This window comes from Anolis carolinensis, chromosome 5 (assembly GCF_035594765.1).
Source record: "Anolis carolinensis isolate JA03-04 chromosome 5, rAnoCar3.1.pri, whole genome shotgun sequence".
Taxonomy (NCBI): Eukaryota; Metazoa; Chordata; class Lepidosauria; order Squamata; family Dactyloidae; genus Anolis; species Anolis carolinensis.
In genome coordinates, this window is record NC_085845.1 from 74,241,962 (window position 1) to 74,262,369 (window position 20,408).

The window sequence follows — 20,408 nt, forward strand, 5'->3', positions numbered from 1 at the left end:
TGTACACACACAAAATTAATCTTTAGGTTATAATTGTTTCAGTTCAGCTAATTCACCTACACTAACAAATAACAATATTTACACAACTCCAGATCTAAATGTGAAAATAACTGACAGTATGTAAATTAATAAAGATAATTTACTGACTCACTACACTGAGCTAATTCAAAGTGATGCAGATCCATTTATTAATAAAACTACAGTTCAAATACACTGCTAGCAGATACAAGACTAAAACAATATATAACATGATTTTTGTTCCTTGGTTATAAATGTCATTTCCTAATTGTGTTGTCGAAGGCTTTCATGGCCAGAATCATAGGATTGTTTTGTTTTGTTCATGACCATGGCCATACAGCCCAAAAAAACACACAACAACCCATTTCCTAATTGTTTCTATCATAAAAACATGGAAAAGGTTTATTAAATTTTGCAGCATATTTTGCTATAGTTTTTCAATTAATACCTCATCAAATCACAACCAACTTGACATAGTTTGTGGCAGCCACAAAAATGAAGTTTCTGGAATATAACAACTACTTTCAGAGTAAGTACCACACAATTAAACAGTAAGTAACACTTCAAACCAGAAACAGAACGTTTGCAAATTTTATTATATAGTGAAATATATTTTAAAAGTTATAAAACTTGTCAATTCAGATGTCAATTCAGAATTCCTAACAATTTACTGGTGCTTACTCTCAGAAATATGAGGGTAGGATTTCATAAACAAAGTTACTGATTTGTATGACGCAAGAGACCGCTGTCTTTATCATAAGATTGTTCCTACCATTAGTGAAAACTCCTCTAATAAGTTTCAGGTAGGCTTTATCAAGATCTCCTCTGCGTTCAGCATTTTTGAAAATAGACTCAGCTAGTGCTGCAAACTCTTCAAATTCAGCAACAAAGGGAAGAATTCCAACTTTACTTTTCTTAGATATCTTTACATCTTCCATCTGTTTTATCTGGTTGCTCTAAAAATGAAAAAGCAAAGAGGACAGATCTTAAGTTGTTGTTTTAGATTTACAACAGGATTTTATAAATCGATTAAAGTAAATGAAAGTGGTTTTAACCTATCTAAACTAACCATGGGAAGATGCAGCCAATCAGCAACAATTCAGGAGGCAACATGTTAGTTTTAGTTACAGAACTAAAGGTATGTCTACCAAAAAAGAGACAGTTGACTATTCTTTTCAACCAAAGACACCACTGCTATACTGGTCTTTTGTGAGAACAATGCCTTCATGGCTTTAATTTATCTAATCCAACCAAGTAGAGCCACTGAATCAATGATTTATCAAGTTCCCCTTGATTAGATCTAGGCTAGTGTTACCAGGCATATACACCTACCATTTAGATCAGGAGTGGGTAACTGTCGGGGATCCCATACGGTACCCTTTTTTGCATCCTAAATGCCCTCCAATACTCCCTAGGAGGCAATCTACATAAATTTTTGGTCATCCCTTAGTCATTTTTAGGGCCAGGAGAGATCTTTTTTTCAACATGAAATGATCTAGACTTCTCTCATGGGACCTCTGGCGGTAATTTTTCTTATGTTTTAAAAAATAAAAACCGGTGGCATCTGAAATTGGCCCTTGAGGGCTACAGGCTGCACTTTTTTAGATGTTACAATTCACAGGATAGTGAGGGGCTGGATAACATCTAGCTTGTTCCAGTTTAGAATTATTCAAGCATTTGAAAACTTACTATGCACTTGTCAAAGTTCCTTTTGACAGTCACTAGAACATTTCCCAGTGTTGTGCTGAGGAAGGAAGTTGGATCCACATTTTGTGCTGTCCATACATGGTGGCTCATTTTCACAAGCATATAAAGGGAATTAAAGCTATCAATCTTGTCTCCCAGAGCAATAAGATTATTTAATTCTGGCTCAACACACCGAAATATTTTTGTCATCATCTGTCGGATCATGTGATTCCTGTAAAATATGAAGTGTGAATCAGAAATAGTTGAGTACTGTGATCAATATTACAATACATGTATATGGTTACATTTCAAAACTTTACAGGTTATATTTTTAGACCATAGGAGATTGCCTTATACCATGTCAGAAATATGTCCATTTATCCCAACACGGTCTTCTTGTTGAGATTTATAATAATAATAAGATTTAGGCTGAATTCTTTTGTATTATTTAATATCCAACCATTGTAATCAAGAATGTCTAGAACTTTGTGCTCGGATGGAACTACAGTATCATAATTCATCGCATAATAGTCGCCACTGCATAATTGTCACACACCCTTTTTTGGCTCCAAAATTGACTTCCAGCCTTTCCTTGCATAATCATCACACCGTTGTTTGGCTCTCAGATTCTCTCTTCCTTTTTTCTTTCTTAGAAGGCAAGGCAGTTTGAAAAATCTGATATGGAGCTCAGCTCTTTCCTCCTTTTTTAGCAGCAAGACAGTTCAAACAAACAAACTGAAATGGAGCTGTTTGTTTGGGGGTGGATCATTCCTCCTTCTCCTTCTGTCTCAGAGGTAAGACATTTTAAAATTGCCAAAAACTAAAGAATTAAAGGCAGTTTTTAATCACATAATAGTCCTACCCCCCCCTTTTTTTACAGTCAAAGAAAGGAATATAGGATATTTTCTTATCAGCATTATAGGACAGAGACTATCATCTGCCAATTGTTGGAGGTGCTCCTGCAGAATTCTGGGAAATGTAGTTCAGGGTGGAGCCTTTGGAATTCTCCACTAAAGAGATCCTTGGCTTCCTTAAACTACGTTTCCCAAAATTCTGCTGGAACAGATTGGATGATAACCTCCATTCTATAACGCTGTTGGGAAAACATCCAAAAAGCGTGACTATTATGCAATGAAATACGGTGTGTGTGTTCTGTCAGAGGATCTCAGTTCTCCCCAAGAGAACCTCCCAAGGAAATATCAAAACAGTTTTACATTTTATCTGTTCCATTCTTGGAATGTCAATGTGAAGGAAACCACTTTTCCTGCAGTTTCATATGAGCTAACCAACTCTCATTAGAGATTTGAAACTATTTATTTAGATCTATATCAACAATAGTGACACATCCACTTTAGCTATCAAGTCTGCAGAATTTACCACATATTTTATCATACCTTTGTTTCAAACAAATCTGACCCAAGTTTTGTATCAGAATTCTATATTTCTTCTTATACAGGCAAAATAAAATACATGCAGTATTTCATTAATAGAGATTGAACATGTTGTTGCTGCAGGAAATATTTCCTGCCCCATCTTTGTTATCACATAAGAGGCATCCACTTTAGGACTGTCAATTAATTCTAGCTACATGCAGGTTTGAATGATCAAAAGTTAATAGAATTAAACTACAGAAACATACTCAGAAGATATTGACTGTGGGCCACTGTGAACTCTTGATAGAGTTCCTCCATCCACTTCCTCAGCATCACTCTGAAAAAAAAGGGATGGCTTATATGAAAGTCATTCCAGAATTACAATAATTTAATTTTTAAATTAATCTTAGCTATTAAGGGACATACCACTGGGGTTCCAGGAATGCTAAGGTGTTGTTGAAGTTTGAAGAATTTACTTATAAAGTCTTGTTCTGCCAAACACAGTGGCTCTAGTTGACTTAGGACTTGTTCGAAAATCTACAAAGGTTAAAATATATGTTTAGCACATAGACATACTATTGCCATTAGATCTAATTAAGGATCTGTTTATTTATTGGCCATGACCAAAAATGAACCTGGAGCGAGGAAAGGGGAGTATGCAATATTCTTTCCACATCATACCTCAAACTGTTGAAAAGGTGAACTGACACTGAAGCTGAACAATTATCTTATGGTTAGCCACTGGTGTTTCTGCTCCCAACAAAACTGTTTCAATACCTACTGGTTGATGTTGCTCCTTCCTAACTTTGGCTGAACTGTTTGAGAAGGTGTAGTCCACCTACCCAGAAGACAAGGGATTTCATGCTCCTTCCTTACATACTAATGAACACTGTTGGGGGTCTGCTGATTACACTGTGTAACACAATTTTTGTTCCCTGATTATAAATCTCATTCCCTAATCGGTTATATCATAAAAACATGGATAAAGTTTATTAAACTGCAAAAACGAAAGGACATCCTGCAGCACATTTTGCTATAGCAGTCACAAAGATGAAGTTTCTGGAGTATGACAACTACTTGCGAAGTAATTAAATAGGAAATAACACTTTCAAACCAGGAGCAGAAAATTTTTCAAATTTTGTTACTTGACTATTGTAAAAAGCGACTGTACCTTTAACAAAAACATTCTGAATTATGTTCAATAAATATAAAGACTAACATTCTATATCACCTTTTAAATTATGTGCATGTAATTAAGTAAAGATCCTGGTGGAAATGTCATACTTTTTTCTCCCTGATCAGAAGCTGAAAGACTTCGCTTAACCTGGCTGCTTGTTGTTAAGGAAGGTTTTGAGCAGGCATTTACACATAACTGCTCTTACTGAACACAGAGCAGTTATGGTTCTGTAGCCCTAAGTTATGAATCCAATACTGAATGCCAACCAATAATCTTAAATTTGGGAAACGGTACATTTTTGATATTATTTTAGAAATCTAATAAACTGCATAAAAAACATTCTTCAAAAACCAGCTTCTCTAGCTTACTATGGCCTCATTCTTGCCTTGTTTTGACCATGTAAAATCCCAGTGTAATGTAGTAGTGTTGTGTTTACACTGAAGTACCCCAAATAAAAACTGTCTTCATTGCTGGAAAAAGCAAAAATTATAAGAGGAAAAGGTGTTCCCTATGCTTCTTCCAAGCAACCTAGGATTCCAAATTATACCTTTGTCTTTTGGGAAAGAGAGAGTACACAGAGGGTCTCTCATGTCACATACAAAATAAAGAGGTGGATATCATGAGAATTGAATTATATTACTATTTTGCTACAAATTACAGCATGCAGTTTCAGCGATCACACACCCATCTTACCTTATCAAACTTAGATCTGTCAGCCACATCAAGGTCCGAAGCAGACATGTTCCCCATGTCCAGCAAAGAAGATGACTGAGACCTGCGATTTCCTGAACTCTGAACTGTAAGCTTATTTAAGCTAGAAGTTGAACCTGTCAGCTTCCCAGAGCTTCCATGAAGGCCTATGACAACAGTTAAAGATGGATAAAGAAACTATACTAAATGGACAACCAAATACTCTACAATACAGTGCTTATTGTGCATGAACATTTTTTCTGCCCCTCTATCTAAAGACTTTCAGTACTTCCCCTACATAATAGGCAGAATGAGCTCACTCGTTTCTTCACAGAGGTGAAACCACATGGAAGAAACTGTTTAGAAACAATACTCAGTGACAGACACTTGGGATGAGCAAATACAAATAGTAATGTAGGGCCCATAACATTAAAGAAAAAGAGCACAGATAAGGGGGAATACAGAAAGGCAATTCATTAAGTGGCATCTTCTAAAAGCAAAGCAGAACACAAAGCAAGACATTACTATTTCCTTTAAAAAGAAAATAGTACCACACACCTACTAGAAAGATTAAAAAGCCCATATGCCCCATGTTCTCAAGGCCTCTTTCAATATTAGTATGTCAACTGCAGCCAACCCTGAGCAGGTGGACTTTATCTGCTAAGGAAATGTTTATCTACTACAAAAGATTTTGGAAATGTTACTCTCTACTAAGCACTGTGATTATGTATTCATGAACCTGTTACAAATTTCCACTTCAGTTAAAGAGAGAGAGAAAATACATGCTGTGCAACTGTACACAATTTTGCATTTTCCTGTAACAGGTTAAAAGCAAAAGATTATGTCTTAAATTCTAAAAACTCTAAGTAAATGGGGCTTTCTATTCCATTCTTTGTGCACCCGGAATTCAGCACACGGTGCATTTGTATGGATTGAAATTAAATCATAGCTTGGTGACTAAACCTTGACATGGCTAGGACTCTCATGCTCCTTCTCCTGTGTAACTCCGTTTATATTAATCACAGTCTAAACTCAGAACTGTGATTAATCTTAACTACTATTATATCGTTATGTCTAAAGCAGAAGTGAAAGCTTCCAAACTCCTTATTATAGAAACACTGGATGGCTCTTCGTCTTTTATAGATTGTGAGACACCAAGAGCCATCCTTGAAATGTTAAGCTATGTTTTATCATGATCTGTGAACCTGACCAGTGTTTGATACAGGAAGCAGGAATTTAAAAAACGATCATTTATGTGATCATAAATGCAGTCTGTTTATTCTACAGCAGTATGAAAATACTGGTATATGATCTGGTCCAAGCAACAACCAGCACAATGGCATCTTAAATACTTAAGACTACAACACCTCCAGTTTCATGAAGTCCCTGTAGCCTCCAGCCACAGTATTGCCAAAAGCCTGCAACCAAGCAGCAGCATGAGAATGTTCTATGCACAAATAATGTAGGATGGAGGTTACAGGTGATTTGACGCCTGTGCAGACGGTGGTACTATGGCTTCTATGGGTTTACAAAGCTCAGGATGGTAAAAACCTAAGTATGCCAGGAGCTCAATGTTTGTGATGAAAAAGTATGTTTGAATGCCTGTCTTCATGACTTTTAAAACAATCCTTTTACCCTCAGACAAGCCAATATTCAGACTACTTGTATCTATATTTTTGAAATAGGTTTTTTTTTTCGTGTCAGGAGCAACTTGAGTCGCTTCTGGAGTGAGAGAATTGGCCGTCTGCAAGGACGTTGCCCAGGGGACGCCCGGATGTTTTTGATGTTTTATCATCCTTGTGGGAGGCTTCTCTCATGTCCCCGCATGGAGCTGGAGCTGATAGAGGGAGCTCATCCGCACTCTCCCCGGGTGGGATTCGAACCTGGCAGCTTTCAGGTCAGCAACCCAACCTTCAAGTCACTTAGTCCACTACACCATCTGGGGGCTCCTTGAAATAGGTTATTCTACTATAATCGAAACTGTGTCCAATCACCAGAAAATTACTGGGTATAAATGACTGTATTATCTTGAATTGAAATTAGGGAATGCCACAGGGGAAGGGTGGAGATTCTCTTTCTACCCAAGGGTTAAACTGAACTTCAGAAAAGTTCCTGGGAGCAGTATTCCAGTGAAGGGTTGGGGCAAAGACAAAAAGATGGGACCTCAAAAATATAAACACGTTAGCTTAAAACTCTTACTACCAGTCATTAAACCAATGGAGGGAGATTCAATCTTTTAAAATGAGAACATGACCATGACAAAATGTGGGAAACTACCTAACATATCACAGATAAAGCAAAGTGATCATCTAGGACAGTGGATCCCAAATTGTTTTCCGTTGAACCCTAGGATTCCACAAAAGCATCATAGGGGTTCCATGAAAAAAAATATTTAAAATCTTTTTAAAAACTTTTTTAAAGGTCTGTGCTTTAAAAAATAAATTTGAATCTCTTTATTTCCAAACTTATATTATACAAAGGGACACAGGAAATAGAAGTAGGTGAAAGAAGGAAGAACTTTGTGGGTTCACAGTGCCTGAGGACAGAGATAAGAGTACCATGGGGGCGGGGAGTCTTCTGAAGGATTTTATGCCCAGGTTTGGGAACTGCTGATCTAAAAAACCCCAAAGGGCCAATCTGCCCCCTTAACTAAGGTTATTCACTCTGGTCTTAAAAAGAAAATAGTTTCTAGTGATGATAAATTTAAAACTACAGTATATAGGCTGAAATAAATGAGTATATATTCCTCCAACAGCAGGCCTTGTGTGGTATGGAAGAACCCCACACCAGTAAGACTCTTTCAGTATCATTTTTGGCAGTCTCCATAATGGATTTGTGATCATTTCTGTTTGTAGTGCAGCTCAGCAGGGAATCTATGTGGAGTTAAGTACAGCTGCAGTATGAACTTTAGAAATGTAAGATGCATAGCTTGCCTCCAAAAATATCCTGTGCAGATATGGCCTAATTTGAAATTCTGTTGTATTCAGCATATAGTTCAAGATCCCACAGGAAACCTCCTGCAGGAACAAATTACTGTATTTTGCTGACCTCTCAGATAAAAACGTAGCTTTCCTGTAGCACACATAATTTTGTGCCAGGACATGACATCCAACAATTCTGGAGTTCATAGGTTTTGCCATTACAAGTACTTTTACAAAGACATGAGTGCATTGGCAACAACCACTTTAAAGCACTAGTCATACTCACTCTCAGTTTCCTGTTTGACAGCACTTTCTTTTCGTGGCAGTGTAGCTGGGATGGATTAAGTTGCAAGCATCAAAGACAAAGACAAGTTAAAAATGCATTTTGCACAAACCATGCACGAGATGCAAGTTAAGCACTAGCTGGAAAGAAACATGCAGAGAACTATGAGAAGCAAGTAAACTACAAGTTGCAAACAAACATAGCTGGGGAGGTACCAGTCTCAAATATTTACTATACGGGAAATGTGTTATGCGCTGGTCATCAATGATTTCCCAATTTTTATTTAAATGAGGAAGAACAAACCAACAACAATGAATTCTGACTATACAAGGGACACCATGTTGCCAGCTGTGCCAGAAGGAGCTCCAGGTGTAACACAAGATGCAACACAGGAGAGAGATCTTATTCAAGGTACTCAGCTGCCCAAAAAGGTGACTGGAGAAATGTGTTCCATGATCTCTTACTGCACCCAGTGTTTTCAGGAACAGATTTTGGGTTTAGTAGCATTTATTTAGCAGTAGGTGCTCATAAACTAGTTTTTAAATAACATTCTTGGACTCTTATACAACACACGTAAGGAATGGGTAGCTCTCCAGATGTTGATAGACTGCAACTCTCATCAACCATAGACAGCATACCTGACAGTGAGGGCTAAGGGAAGCTGGAGTTCAGTACCTTCTTATAGGGAAGATCAAGTACAAAATGAAACAACCATTTTAACACTCAGATTGACTAGTTTTCATAACAGGAGGGACCTGTATTTGAATGTAGAAATCTGTCTAAATTCCAATCTCCTGTAAATCTGGTAAGTTTGTGGAGTTTCAGCTCATAACTGACAACTTAGATGTCTCTCAATGCCATAGACATATTTTCATAAAGTATACAAGATGGTAAGAAATACAACCCAACGTGGATTTCAATTCCAATTTAAGTATAGAATACTGAAAGAACAAATCCCTGCCCTTCTATCATGCTGATATCTAGGGTGGCAGCATTTGTGAAGGCAGACTTAATTGCTATAACTGCACAGTAGTTAACCAATTGTGTCCTTTTGTTTGGCATGGTTGTTTTTTAACCTTTGCCCTTCCAAAAATTTAGATCATAATTTAGACCATAACTCTCAGAAATCTTTTGTTACCAACCACACTGCCAAGGGTTTCAAGAAGTTGAAATCCAAAACATCTGGAACACCAAAAATTGAGCAGCACTGGTTTTGAGCATATCCCTACACAGATATAAATCTGGAAAAATTCAGGGACAAACTGTTGGATGAAAAATACAAAATCACAGAACAAGATGTCACCCAATGCTAAACAAGGTTTGGCACACCCACTCCACTATATTACTAAAAACAGAAATATAGGTCACATATGTGTATGTAGAGGATTTTATTTACAACGTCCACAGGGAACCTAGATATGATGTGTAATACTACGCAGAAAAATAGATTGCTTTTTCTTTTGTGGGTCTTGCTTTTAAGTTAATATGCACTGGTTGCATCCTGAGGCTATCTTAGTTAAAGTGTAAGATGTGACTGTGTAGCACTGCTTAGAAGAAAAGGAGTAAAAACTGGCAATCTGAGAAGGGTTGAATTGCTCATATGTATTTTGTACATTAGTGGATGTTTGAAGCTGGTATAGATATCTCCCTTTCATTGTTCACCTTCTCTGCCATTTTCCCATTTCTTTGTTTTGTTTGCAAATGAAACTCGGCACCTTAAAATATAACTAATGTTTTGCTGGCTGGTAGTTGTTGTAACGGCATGGTATTGTGGCTGTATGCTCCGCAGTTGCAACACTTTTTCTCACTTGTTCTTTCTTTACAAAAAAGATTTAGAAACATTGATTTTAGACTATAATTCCCAAAATTCCATAAACCATAGGTAAAATTGATTACAACCATTGTATGAACAACTCAAGCAGTCTTTTGATCTCAATCTGATATTTTCTTCCATCAGTGATGCTATACTGAAAGAACAATTTCTTGTGAAAAACTTACCAAACTTCTTTCCTTCTTTGGTTGCACCTGTCATTTTAATCTTGGCAACCTCAAAGAAATCCTTGATTTCCCTGTCATACAATCGGGATAAGTAATCCATATAGTTCTTTAAAGAAAAACAAATGCAAAACAGTAAGAGAAAACATATATTTAGGATTGTTCTGACAAATCAACAGATCCTTCCCTACATTTGAACCTAGCTGAGTACAACAAAACAAAAAAGAGAGGGCCTTATTTGACTTACTATTCTGGAGACGATTAATGGTCCTTATTGCTTTTCAATGAGAAAGAAATGCAATATAACCAACTGTGGTTAATTTCCAAAGCAAATTTCTTAAATTAACAAATCATTCCACTGCAAAATACGAATGGCATTTATTACACAATAAGAAATTATTGTGACAAGTTTACAATAACAGTGCTCCTCATTTGTTTGGGAAGTCTATGGTTTTGACATGATAAATTGACCAAAAAAAACCTCGCAGAACTCGGTACCTCCTGACTTTGTTTGGATCAAACTTGCTGGGGTATAGAAATAATGTACAAGTAGTGTGTTTAATGAGTACCGATGCAAAAATAGTAATATAAATGTCAAACATCTTAGCCTTAGCTACAAGACCTAACTATAGGTGAATAAGGACAAAAGATTATTGGTTAGCATTTTTCTATTTTAAACAGATCCTACGGGGATGAAGCACATTTTGCTATGCAAATCTATATAAATCAAAGGCTTGTAATGCAGAAGAGAAAAAGTGTGAACAAAATCACATATGCATTTGAAATACCCTATATATGCTCATGTAAAAGTCGAGATATTTGAGTTGAAAAACTTAACAACAGGTCAATATAACTGCTGTACTTGAACTCTTATGAAAAAAGGAACCACCCCCTTCTCTACAAAAGGCAAAAGCTTAGTCCATCCTGGGAAAGAAGCACTGACTCCCTCTATGCTCTTTGCCAAGGCACCACTTCTGGCCTTCTTGAATGCTTAGGAAGGGAAATGGTGGTGGTGCCAGGTTGCCAGGCGTGGCTGGTTCTGAGGTAGCAATAGTGTTTTCCCTTCTCTGGAGAATGACCTTCAACTTATACATAGGGCACATAAAATCTATAATATTTCCCTCAAAACCTGCCTTTGACTTATTCATATGGTCTACTTATACTTGAGTATAAATTCTATGTATGCAAATCCAGTTTAGTCAGTGGAAAAATGCATAAACATCTGTTTACTGTTGTTAGCTGTCTTCATATTGAATTCAACGGATGTCAACTCTATGAATGAGAGTCACCCTATCCTCAACTGCCCTGATCAGGTTAGGTAAACACAGGGAGTCTATCCATTTGGAATATGGTTTTTCTTTTTTCCTGTTGCCCTCTATCTTATCAAGCATTGCACTATGTAACAAAATTTGAAAAACTTTCTGTTCCTGGTTTTGAAAGTGTTATTTCCTGTTTTATTGTGTGTTACTTACTTTGAAAGTAGTTGTTATACCCCAGACACTTTGTTTCTGTGGTTGCCACAAAGGAAGTTGAATTGATTGAGATATTCATTGAAAAATGAAAGCAAAAATTTGCTGAAGGATGTCCCACATAAATGAAAGTATTTACATTTTAATAAACTTTTTCCATGTTTTTTATGGTATACCCAGTAAGGAAATGACATTTATAACCAGAAACAAAAACTATGTTATATATTGTTTTCTTCTAGAGTGTCAGTTCATATGATAATCACAGTATAGTGTAAATATGTGTTCATTAGTAAAAATAGGTACATTTTAAAAAGCTGTGTATATCTTTCTGTGACAAAAAGGGGTTCTGAACTGAAGCAAACTGGGACAGAGAGGCAATGGAATTTGCAGAAAAACAACTAAAGGAAGACAGATGTTCATAACCCTATACAGTATATCACTACATGTGAAGGAACTTAAAATGAAATACTGGTTTGATAAGAAACACTACTGACTACACTCAGCAAGTTTTCCACATGACTTTGAGAATTCAAACAAAAGAAACATTGAACAAAGAGGGCACAGTGGCGGGGCAGCAAGGGAAATACTACTTTGACAAAGTTCAAATGCCAGTAGACCATGCTCCAGTGAATAATCATGTGTTATTTATCAGAAGAACAACTTTGGATTGTACTTCCTATTTTAAGTCAATTTTCCCCTTTCTGAGCCACTCACCTTTGTTAGCCCTTCATATTTTCCATAATCCGTGTTCTTTAACCACTCCATAAGTTTGGCATATCGGAGCAAGTCCCTGTGGAAGGGATGATGGTTGGGCAATGTCAGCTCAATGGAATGTTGAGCAAGAGTGGAACTTTGGTCGTGACCCTTGGCAGAAGAAAGCAGAAGAAGAGAGTTGTCTGAAGAAACTTTCCAGTAAAATGGCAAACCAGGAAAATGTGAAACTTTGTCAGTGAAAAGGAATTTTTGCAAGTTATGAAGTATGACTTCCAATTGCTCCTTTCTGTACTCTGAAAGGAAGAATACAAGCTCAAGGCACTTTGGAAACATATTTAGAAAGACAAAATCAACCAAGAACTACAGATTACGAGTTAGTAATAATTTCTTGCAACCATAATGCATTCATCTCATCTAGAGTTGCTTCTTTTGCTTGAAATTTCAAGATTTCTCTCAATAGCCTTAAATTAAACACATGCTGACCTATGTCAACTTGAAATGTTGATCACATTAGTTAAAAATATGAAAACTAAGTATTTTGGGGAGTGGTACCTACGGACATCTGGTTGAGCCAAATTTTCCAAAATTCTTTTAATTTAAAATGAAAGTGAGACATTTCATCATAAAGTTGATATACAGATTTAAATACAACTCCAGACAAGGTGTTAGATACCAAACAATGCCAGTTAATAGACATCATTCACATACATTTCAGCCACTTTGTAACCCATTCATCCAACTGCCACCTGTATATATCCAAGAGAATCAACATCTCAATTTGTGTTATGCATAATTTACAATAGAATATGGAAGCCATTCACTCTCTTGAGTTGTGTACATGTAAATGAAATACGGAGTTCAAAGCCATCAGGCATTCTGTAGAGTAATGTCAAACTCACTCTGAGTGTGGGTCCCAATGTACCCAAAGGGCATCATCTACAGATGAAGAAATGAAAACATTTAAGAACAAATTCTACTGTGGAAAGGGAAAGGTCAATATGGCCCAATGAGTTTAATGTGCTCAGGAGGCACAAACGTTTCCTTGTTTGAGGTAAAGGAGAAGATTGGGGCTAAATAAAGCACTCCTGGAAGAGGGCCTTACTAGCTGGCTTCCTAAAGCAGGTACATTTCACATTACAACATTTGCCACAGGTTGCATGTGATTTCTATAATAAAAAACACATGGCACAGCTCCAATTCAATTTTTAGTACTAATGTACTACTCCACTGAATATGGCCTACTTTGAGATAACATTCACCTACCAGTCATACACAAATAACATACATAAGACAGATCCCATTTCCCCCCAATTATCCATGTTGATTCAGTCTTTTCCCCTTGGTTATGCATCTCTCACAAAAGCATATCAATCACTTACAGAGGTAACTTTGGAGTTGAGGTAACAGTCAGAAGTGATCTGCTGCCTCAAGCCATTAAGCTTACTCTTTTGATTTCGCAGAGGCAACACTGCAGAAAAGTTAGGCTCAGCAAGCTTTTAAAAAAGAGGCCGCATAAAATCAAAGCAGTTTGTTTTGAACTCTGTACTCACAGAAACTGAAAGATAGTAGGACCTGTTACTGAGACCCTTCTCCAGCTCTATAAACTATTTGGAGATAAAATACAGGAATAAAAAAAAGAACTGATGAAGAGATATGACCAGACAACTCACTCTGAATTGTGATCATGAGGTTTTTTAAAAAAAGAAAAGTTTACAGATTGAAGGTTCATTTGTCAAAGACCAATGTTACCTTATAGACAAGTGTATGAATGTACACACAATATAGAAAAGTTGATCACATCCTTAAATTTGAACCTGTTACTGAGACCCTTCCAACTCAAGCATATTTAATTATGCTTCGTTTGGATTCATGCTGGAGGACGAAGAAAGACCCACAAACACTTCTGAGGGGAATATTTTTGGAGTGTGGGAATAAGAGTGTTGACTGTATTCCTAAAGCAGGTTTTTATTCAAATGGAAAAATGGGGAAGAGGGGAACGCTTTTATTACCACAGCAGAGCATCCAGCTGCTTGACTTATCATCATGCTTTACTTATCACTACATTCAATATGAACAGGAGACAAATACTGGAGGTGCTAGTATGACCAGTCTTCAAAATCACATCTGGATGGATGTTTTTCATCCTCAAGTCGAAATCGCTTTTATTCAATTGAGCATACATCTGAAGAAATCTTATTTGGGATAGCACTATGCCAGTCCCATAAGGCTGTTATGAAAGATAATATATCCACCTGGAAAATACTGAACAGAAACCCAAGTAGTTGCAAAATACTACATTTAAAAAAATGTCCACCACTCTGTCTTTAACTGTTTTTGGTTTTACTATTAAAGCACCTCACAAGGAAAGCACTTGGATATCTGTACACTGAAACCTCAACAGCAGAATGTTAGAGTTTTACCCATACTTCACTGCCATCTTGGATTATACCTCTGGGGAAAAGGTGAGAAAGAAATCAAATAACTAAACCATTCACATGGAAGTCTGCTCAGGAGCTGTCTGATTTCATACAAAGGGCAAGGCTATGTTTCATTCCCTGAGCAAGACAACAAAATTGTCAGGTAGCTATGAAATATATATGTATCAATTTGGATTTCCTCACACTCTCCTCATCAGGTTCTAGAGTCCTTCCCTACTGTACAATGCTAAACAGTGGATCCCCAATTCATCCAGAAGTCTCCTTCAGTTCTCTGTGTAGTGTTTTCATGGACCCATGGGGTCTCCTAAGGGAAGAGGGGCATCTTCCTGCTAATTTCCAAACTCCTAAATTTGAATGTAATCCACAATTTTGGGGATCTCTGAAAACTGAATTGAAGAATTGTTTGCCTATTTTACAGATAAAATAAAGAGTAGGAAAATACCTGTTGAACGAATACATTGTTGAGATGACTCGCCAGTCTCCGTGCAAACTGCTCACGCAGGTCAGTAAAGCGCTGCTGCTGCTGCGTGACAGCATGAAGCATCTCATGCCCTGCCAGCCCCCCCCCAAAAAATATGGAGATTACTGTTACAAAAAGAATTTTTGAAAAAAGAAAGGAATTTGAATGCTTAAAGTGAAGACAGAAAACAAGGTTGTCATTAACAACAACTTAAGAAAATACTTACCTGGCTGAAGAGCAACATTCATACATTGTAAGAGAGCATCTGCTGCATTGGTGCAGGCTTCGATGCCACGAGAGGATGAAAGGTCTCCTTCTTGGAGGGCCTTGATGTGACCCTTTGCCAAATCCATATGGTTCTGCAAAAAACAAAGATTCACACCACTAGTGGCAAACATTAGGCTGAATTCAGCCTTTCTGAGTCTTACATCAGTCCTTTGGGGCCACCAGATTACCACACTCCCTTCTCATAATCCAGATTTCCTGACTTTTTATGCCACCCTGCCCATTCTGGAAAACTGAAATCCTCTTTCTGGGGCTTAATTACTTAATTTGAGGTTGTTGTTTTCTCTTTTATACATACATACATATGCACTCCCGTTAGTCACTTGGGGTGCTTTACTGCTTTAAGTCAAGGTACAAACAAAAATCTAACTGGAGTGGATATGCCACAAACATAGTCCACTATGTAACACGATTTTTGTTCCTGTGTTATAAATGCCATTTCCTAAAAACCTGAAAAAGTTTATTAAACTGCAAAAACCTTGTTTTTGAGGTCTGTACATTGAAAGGTTAAAATGGCATATTTTCATTAAGGAAAATTACTAAGTGCCTAGACAGAAGGAAATAATAGGACTACCCTCAACCACAAAAACCAAGTTTCTGGAGTATAACAATTACTTTCAAAGTAAATACTGCAAAATTAAACAGGAAATAACACTTTCAAACCAGGAACACATTTTTTCAAATGTTGTTACATAGTGTTATGAGCATTTGTAAAGAAGCTCATTCATCCTGCCCTATGCAACTTGAGGCAATTTTATTGACTTTTGAATGATGTTTTATATAAATGCCATGGGGTATTTATTGTCTAGCGAGATGCATTCTAAAATGTTGGTATGCAGACTATGGATTTAAGATAATGATTCCATAAATATTTCACATGCTTACAACAAGGAACTCTATTTCCGACAACAATTTCACATTGTTAGTGTTGCTGAGATGAATTAGATGGTTGCTTTCAGAAATCTGATCCATTTGTTCTTTTACACTCTGCAGCATTTCCTCATAACTGCTCAGCTTCACTTCAATTTGGTCCACCTCTTTTAGTGCCTCATCGAGCAACTGCATAAGAATGTTCACCTGTTTCTCAGAGGCCATGATCGATTGGATATTTGCCTGGAAAATAATCCATATAATTAGCCAGAAGCCAGACACAAACTAAACTATACATCACCAATGTTTAATAAACATTTTAGCATGTTTCAAGAGCAGAAATTGCTCAATAATATAGGGCAGGACCCTGGAACAGAGCTGATTAAGAGATTTTAAAAGGCATAACCATTCTTCTATAGAACTATTATAGTAACACTCAGTTTCAGCCTGTTAAAACACGATTGTACTACCAGGGATATAGAACTGAATACAAGAATAAGACTGTAAAGTTCAGAAATCAACTCTCCCAGATTGTGGAAAAAATTAGCTTTAGCTGAACTAATTCTGAATGGCGATGGTAGTGGAACCTGTCCTTCATTAATATAGAATCCAGAGCTACTAATAAAATATAGCTAGTTAGAATTCTAAGCATACATCTTCATTATTTACTTATAATGTATCAGACCTTTACTCCATGTAGCTGAGCATTCTAACCTGACAGACCGCAGTTCTCAAAGTAAAGATCTTCTTTGCTTTGTCACTCACTACTATTTTGGTATCATAATGGCAAATACAATGCATGGAAATCTTGGAAAGTATTCATTATTATTGAGCCAAGCCTCTCCCCAAAATGTATTATAACATTAAAAGTATTTTACACACACTTTTTAAAGATAAGATTTTATAAAGCAAAGTCAACCATTCTGTTTACAGATGAATCAAACATTATCTGATGTGAAATCCACAATCAGGCATCAGTAACTTCAGATTTTCGAGATTCCAAACATTATTCTTTGTCCAGTATGAAACATTTCAAGGTCATAAATAAGAATTTAGTAAGTGCAGACTCTACTGAATCTAGTTCCAAAGTTACAGATGAACATATAGGTTTAAATTAACTCCTATCCTAAGTCCAAACCCAACAGTTCTGCATAGACTGAGAACTCTTGTGAGCTACGGCGCCTACTATATTTCACAAAAATTCCTTACCCCATCTAGAACTTGCAGCTCTCTGGATAATTTATCCGCAAAGGCTTCTGCATTAGAGATGGCATATTCACAGCCTTCCATCATTATCTCAATGTCTTGCTCTTCTCTGGCATTCAACTCTTGATATTCATCCACCACTTCTTCATCCCCTCCTGCCACATTCTGGTTCTCTCCACTTGGAACCGATTCTTGAGAGGGGAACACACACAAATAACACAATAGTGAAAAACTGACACAGGGCATAGGCCATCAAAATCCTTTCAACAGACTTAGCACATTCTCAAAAGAAAGGGAAGACAACTGTCTACTAAAACCAGCCTGACAGACTAATCTTTATGCCTGATAAACTCAATTGTGGTAGATTGCTCCTCATGCCATCTCAGAATGAATCTCACAGTAAATCCAATCTCTCAATCTCTTTTAGTTACAGGCTGATCTCTATGCTTGATATGACTTTTCATTCTGGAAGGGCTTTTGTGAGTTGAGTTTGCAGGATGAGAACCTGAACCACTGCAAAAGGAAATCAAACACAAAAGGCAGCCATGTGTATTATTTACTAAAAGGGTATTCTGAATTTCCAAAACTCTTCTCCGCATCCCCAATTAATCCTTAAAATATATAACGAAAATGTTGATGGCAATATTCATGATTAAGCAAATGTAAACATACTCAATTCCAGTACCAATATTATTTTGGACTCAAAAGTGAATGTTGAAAAAAGTAAGTCTTTATTTCAGTGGTACTCAAACTGTGGGTCCCTAGGTGTTTTGGCCTACAACTCCCAGAAATCCCAGCCAGTTTACCAGCTGTTAGGATTTCTGGGAGTTGAAGGCCAAAACATCTGGGGACCCACAGGTTGAGAACCCGTTTTATTTTATTATAATTTGTTATTCCCACTTCTTCCAGGGTTAGTATATCTTTCACAGAACTAAATATAATAATCTTTTAAGGATGTGCAAAGGAAGTAAACATCTAGAACCATTCTAGCACAACCATTTTGTCCATTAAACTGCTCTTGCCAATTGTCTTGCCAATATCACCTCTGCAAAACATGACAAAGATTCCTCTGTACATTTCCCTTTCAGCATTTTACCAGTATTTGAACACCCATAGTACTATTAACATAGATAGGCAAATTATATCCCTGTAGTGGCAAGCTGTTTCGGCAATCCTTGATCACTTTATGTTTTTCCAAAGGATGAATGGCATTCTGCAATTCCTCTCCTGAAAGTCTTCATGAGTGATAATTCACCACTTAAACATTGAACAGCACCACCTGCTTTCAAGAGGGTGATCTGCTGTAATTGTTTGAGTATTGGACTAGAGCCCCTTCTACACTGCCTTATAAAATCCAGATTATCTGCTTTGAACGGGATAATATCATAGTGTAGACTCATATAATTCAGTTCAAAGCAGACAATGTGATTTTCTGCTTTGATAATCTGGATTATATAGCAGTGTAGAAGGGGCCTAGGACTACAGGAGACCACAGTTCAATTCCCCACTCAATCACAGAAAACACCTGGGTGACCTTGAGCAAGTCACTCTCTCTGAGTATTACAGAAAGACAATGGCAAACCTCCTTTGAATAATTCTTGGCAAAAAAACCCCAAATAGAAGATTAACATAAATTGGGGTCAACTTGATGGTATACAATAACAGCACCACCATCACTTCCATATGCTATGCACCGATTTTTCAAAACCAAATATAAATTTCTTGCCATTTCCAATTTTGTTTTCATTTTTTTACTGCTTAACATTTTGGCAGTCTATGCACCACTGCTACCGATGAGTCCTAGGGCAGAAATGGATTCTTGCAGTTCTCCATCAGCACACAATCCCACAACTCTAGGACAAGAATGAGGAATATACACTCCTATTCCAGGTACTGGTGGATACTTATCAGCTTTATTCAGCACTGCTAATGGGAGCTGCAATCCAAATATATCTGGAGAGAAATATGATCTGCACCCCACTTTATAGTTAATTGATGCTTTCTAGCACGTACGCAAAAATCAGATGCTTAGATCTGAGCCAGTAAACTTGCCTTTGGCCTGCTCTATTGAAGACTGCAAATATGAAGTAATAGCATTGAAAATTCTTTCACATATTTTCCTTTTGTTGCTAGACCCTTCTCCTCCTTATATATCTAATATACTTTGTATGTTGTTGTTGTTTTCCCCACAATGACCTGAAATGATTCTGCATCATTATGATGGAGGAAAAAAGAGATGCCATGCTACCTATATAGCCACACTGTAGATACTGATGCTACCAATACAAGGAACAACAACAAAAAAAGAAAAACAAGACGACTACATCTCCACTGTTGCTAATGGCAAATCATCCCTACACTTTCATTGTTACCCGACTATGAACTCTCAGAAACACGCTCTTGTTTGAAGAAGTTCACAAATGTACTTCTTCTCCCCTAATATAGACAAAGCCATAATTTTCTCAAGTTGTAGGGATCCTATTTCAAATATCACTTTACTAAAAAACATTGGCATTTAAAAATAGGCAACCCATATGGATTTATTTATGTTATGTCTCAAATCAATGAAAAGTAATTATTGCAAAGAACTCTTATGTAGTGCTATTTATCAAGATATTAATCAAACGTAAAAAATGAGGAGATGCAGAGTCCTTAAGCATGTCACATTTAAGCAGCTGAAAAACAGTTGATTGCTTTCAAGGTTATTACTATAAGTATTAAAACGTAATTTTTCAAAAGTAGATAATATGTTTATAAAGTAACTTTTCAGTGCAAACCGAATTAAGCCCCACAAAGCTTAGTGGGACCTATGAGCACAGGATT

At 36.9% G+C, this 20,408-nt stretch overlaps 1 protein-coding gene across 7 annotated transcripts in view; it reads right to left on the reverse strand.

Moving 5' to 3' along the window:
- exoc1 (exocyst complex component 1) overlaps positions 1–20,408 on the reverse strand; it is a 36,343-nt gene that overhangs the window by 5,319 nt on the left and 10,616 nt on the right. For 2 of the 7 annotated variants that reach the window (XM_008111689.3, XM_008111688.3), the window contains 13 exons: positions 17,589–17,776; positions 16,395–16,622; positions 15,451–15,583; positions 15,207–15,316; positions 13,877–13,930; positions 12,327–12,476; positions 10,147–10,252; positions 8,152–8,196; positions 4,948–5,111; positions 3,504–3,614; positions 3,344–3,414; positions 1,708–1,936; positions 791–974 (listed from right to left, as the gene is read on the reverse strand). In XM_008111689.3, coding sequence (XP_008109896.1) covers positions 791–974; positions 1,708–1,936; positions 3,344–3,414; positions 3,504–3,614; positions 4,948–5,111; positions 8,152–8,196; positions 10,147–10,252; positions 12,327–12,476; positions 13,877–13,930; positions 15,207–15,316; positions 15,451–15,583; positions 16,395–16,622; positions 17,589–17,776 — 1,773 coding nt within the window. The remainder of the gene's footprint in view (positions 1–790; positions 975–1,707; positions 1,937–3,343; positions 3,415–3,503; positions 3,615–4,947; positions 5,112–8,151; positions 8,197–10,146; positions 10,253–12,326; positions 12,477–13,876; positions 13,931–15,206; positions 15,317–15,450; positions 15,584–16,394; positions 16,623–17,588; positions 17,777–20,408) is intronic. The other 5 variants (XM_003221562.4, XM_008111691.3, XM_008111693.3 and 2 more) reach the window with 3 other exon arrangements.